Source organism: Octopus bimaculoides, chromosome 25 (assembly GCF_001194135.2).
Source record: "Octopus bimaculoides isolate UCB-OBI-ISO-001 chromosome 25, ASM119413v2, whole genome shotgun sequence".
Taxonomy (NCBI): Eukaryota; Metazoa; Mollusca; class Cephalopoda; order Octopoda; family Octopodidae; genus Octopus; species Octopus bimaculoides.
Window position 1 is genome coordinate 5,518,698 of NC_069005.1, and position 4,267 is coordinate 5,522,964.

The 4,267-nt window shown below is 37.5% G+C and overlaps 1 protein-coding gene across 1 annotated transcript in view; it reads right to left on the reverse strand.

Annotated features, from left to right (window-relative positions):
- Positions 1-4,267, reverse strand: part of LOC106880031 (protein lin-9 homolog) — a 20,396-nt gene that overhangs the window by 4,286 nt on the left and 11,843 nt on the right. The window contains exons 8-11 of the mRNA XM_052976807.1: positions 3,986-4,087; positions 2,879-2,959; positions 1,035-1,160; positions 502-699 (exon numbers count right to left, since the gene is read on the reverse strand). Of these exons, the coding sequence (XP_052832767.1) occupies positions 502-699; positions 1,035-1,160; positions 2,879-2,959; positions 3,986-4,087 (507 nt within the window). The remainder of the gene's footprint in view (positions 1-501; positions 700-1,034; positions 1,161-2,878; positions 2,960-3,985; positions 4,088-4,267) is intronic.

A 4,267-nucleotide genomic window follows, 5' to 3' on the forward strand; every position in this document is an offset into this window, starting at 1 on the left:
GGTGGGAGTGGGTGAGTGGCAGCAGTGGGATGAGGTGGTGGTAGTAGTGGTTAGTGTTGATGGGTGTGGCGATGGTTGGTGTTGGCAGGAGTGGTAGGGTGAGGTGACAGCAGTGGGGGGTGAAAAGTGGTGGTGGTACTGGTGGGGGTAGTAGGAGTGATTGTGGTGGTATTGGTGAGGGTGGTAGGGTGAGGTGGCAATGGTTGTGGTGGCATTGGTGGGGGGAGTGTTTGTGGTGATTGTGTGAGACAGTTATGTCACCATAGTGTAGTGGCTGCCAAAAGTCTTCAGGGTGCCGATCTCTTGGCACATGGGGTCGGTTTTCTAGTGGTGGTAGTGGTGGAGGTGGTAGAGGTATGAGTGGTGATGGTGACTGCAGTGTGAAATGATGATGATGATGTTAGTGTTGGTGGTGGTAGGAATGGTGGTGACCACAATGTGAAATGGTAGATGTGTTGGTGATGGTGGCAGGAGTGATGATGGTAATGGTAGTCATGGTGTTGGGGATGTAGTGCAAAGTGGTGGCTGGAGTGGTGATGGTGTTGGTGGTGCTAGTGGGCAAAGTGCAAAGTGACAGTGCGGAGATCCACTCCAACTTACCAGGCGAACCTTCTCGACCATTCTCTGGGCCTCGTCCTCACATCTCTGCTTAATCTCCGACGGTTGGTCTATCGCAGGTAGGCCCTGTTCAGGAACAATCTGGAAGACAAAGAAATACAGATTCACACTTCACTCAACTCCCTTCATATCAAAGGTGCCAGCTTAACCCTACCCGATTCATGCAAGCAAGGAAAAGTGAACACTAAACAATGATGGGGGATAATGAAATCCAACATCAGTCAGTATTACCTTCCCTACTTCCAAGCACATTAAAATAAGTACCAATATTGGAACCAATATAATTAACTAAAACCGTTTGTGGCAGTGGCCCAACACCTGTGAAAATCAATCAGTGTAAACGATTGGAAAAAATTCACAAAAAATAAAGGCAAGAGTGACAGGAACAACCACGGAAAAGATGCGAGTTGACATACCTCCTGGCAGAAGTGCTGCACACTGTTAAGGTATTTCTGTAATTCCTTGTTTAAACGTTCCAGTTCAAGGACGACACCAGCGTATTTCCGCTGGAATTCATAGGTAATTGGTTTCTGTAATGATTCCTAGCAAAGAGAACAACGTTTAATTAATAAGGAGAAAACGAATTGGCAAAAGGTGAAGGAAGAAGTGGCCACTGCTCTTACCATGCAAAAAAAAGTCAGAAGTGAAAGACACAGCTAACAGTCTAAAAAATAGATGACTGGAGTAGAAATTTTAATATTACCTGAACCATATATAACTTTTAAAGATCATAAAGATAATATTCTTGCCAAGCACACATGTAGAGCAATAAATCTAGGAAAAAGTGAGATAAGCAGCCTCAGTAAAAACATTTTTAGATTCCATCATTTTTTTAACATCAAACAGGTCAATTCTCCTCTATTATGGAATAAGAGCTTATCAGTGATCGAGTGGTTTGATAACATAGATAGCATGCACCGTAGTAAATCTATGTAGTTCTATACAGAGTTTCCTCCAGCTCTAACTAAATACCTTCTCGAAAAGCTTTAGTGTTTGGTAGAGGGTTTTATTTCAGCACTCATGTCAGTGCCATGTAAGAGAAAAAAAAAAGAAAAAAAAAAAAAAAGGCACCTGAGCTAGTGCCACATGAACAAACACCCAGTACGCTCTGTAAAGTAGTTGGCATTAGGAAGGACATTTCAGCCGCTTGTGTTTGCACTCAAACGCTTTAGCTGGGTAAACAGTCTTTACTGTAAACCTAGCAAAAATTTGCAAGTTAATATTAATTAGCTCTTATCTAGTTTATCTTCTCATGGAGATTCCTTTTTAGTGTGATCATTATTTATTACAAGGATACATTAAAAGACAATGGCTTCAAAGATAGAATATAATACAAGTAAAACAGCTCTAATATACATTGGCACAAAATAAACATTATTTTATATAATCCTCTATGTAAAATATCACACGGTATAATCCACTATGCAGTTTAGATGTTCATTTTAATGTGGCCCAAGTTTTATTAACCCTTTAGCATTCAAAACCAGCCATATCCGGCCTAAATATTCTGTGTTTTATATTCAAATAAGTCAGGTGCCTCTCACACCTACCCTACAATGTCATTTGAAAATTAAGCAATCACATCATGAAAATCTCAAAACTAGAAGATAATACATGATTAATTCAAAACAATGTGAATAAATGAACATTACATTCGACAGAATAATCTGAATGCTAAAGGGTTAGATATCATAAATAAGTATTTCCATACAGACCATTAACATCATCAGATCTTCAATAGAAGCAGTGTTATAGAGAGTAACAGTTTCCACAGCCAGTGTTATCAAAAAAAAAAAAAAAAACTTTTTAAGCATAAACAGAGAAACCTCACTTCTATGTAATTACAACAACCTTAATATCTGCCCACTGAATGGCAAGTGACTTTCCAAAACATTAGTTTATTGAGCTAAAGTCTCTTTCGCAAATAAATATGCATGAGCACACACGCACGCGTGTATGTGTGTGCATGTGTATATGTCTGTCTCTCCTTGTCTTGGCATTGCATGGTAAGTTGTAAAATGGTTGTCACAGCCACACAAGCAGTGTCATTCATTTCCAATCATCTGTAAAAACATGTCTGGCCTTGGGGAAATATTACCTTGCTCAGAAACAGGAAGAGCATCTGGCCATAGAAAATCTGCCTCAATAAACTCTTTCCGACCCATGCAAGCATGGAGAAATGAAAGTTAAAACAATGACGACGATGGATGTATTTAAAACATTTACAGCGTAACATCGAAACAGAGAGAAGACAACTTACAAATTTTTCTGCGTGACAGTTCATTTCTTTTAATTTCTTTATCCAATCTTTTTTCATTAAGAGTATTTTTGATAATTTAATCTGAAAATAGATTTAAAGGCAAAGTTTATCTCACAGGACAAACATACCGTACGTCGAAATCTAGAAACAAGACACCTCATACTCATCAGAGATTAAACCAATCACAACACGGCATAGATATATTGATTTCTACATACTGATTGCTAACTTATGCACAAAACATCAAACTTATTGAAAAATACTGTGGGACTATCAATTATATCAACCTCCATCTTTCGCTGCTTTCCAAAAGGAAGAACGGTAATGTCGACTTTGTGGAAGATTACATCAATCCCGATATTTGGTTGGGTCTTATTTTATCAACACCCAGAAGGAAAAAAAGGAAATAAATTCGTGAAAGGTGCAGTCGATTGTACCCGCCTCAGTTCTTCACCGATTCTTATTTTATTGATACCCAGAAAGAAGAAAAGCAAAATCAACTTTCATGGCATTTGGAAATAGAATATAAGGGTCATAACTACCATATTTTAACATGTATAAGGAACCCCCTAATTTTGGGGACTTAAAATTTGGAAAAAAGGTTTTGTAAGGGATTATAATACTATCCATGTATAAGAAACTCCCATATTTTTTTAACCTAATTTTCGACAAAAAAAGGGTTCCTTATACAGGATGTGCACAAAGTCTGGGTACATGGGGATTAACACGTACTTTAAGAAATTATTGTTTCTTATATTTAATTGTTTATCTTATGATTTTATTTACTCTGTGTACCCAGACCTTGTGGATACCCTGTACACATTAAAATACAGTTCAACCAGTTCAACTCATACCAGCAAAGTAAAGCAGATATAAAATAACGATGATGATGATGATGATGATGTATCATCATAATCTCACTAACGAGATTATGATGTACACGACTGAAGTTCTACAGAATTATTAAAATGGTATCTTTATCATTTCACAATAATGATAACGAGTGAAGATGACGACAGCAATGAACGATAATGAATGATGATTAATGACAATGAATGATAATGAATGACGGTGATGAAGTTTATTGGCTGCAAAATTAATACTTACAACATGTAACAAAAACTTCACTGGAAACCCTCCATAAGTGGCCCCTTCTAAACTCCGAAACTGGGTTTTTATGGGAGAACTGCTGAGAAGGGGATCGTTCTCCTGAAAAATACACACAACCATTAGTCATCATTAGAGATTTTATTTTATTTTCAAAACAAAAAACAGTTGTTACCTGGCTAAAAAAAAAAAAAAATCCACGTAAAAATATAGACCCTAAATTGTTGTTGTTCTTGTTAATGCTATAATTGTTCACCCCCAGGTTGGTCTTGCTCCCCAATT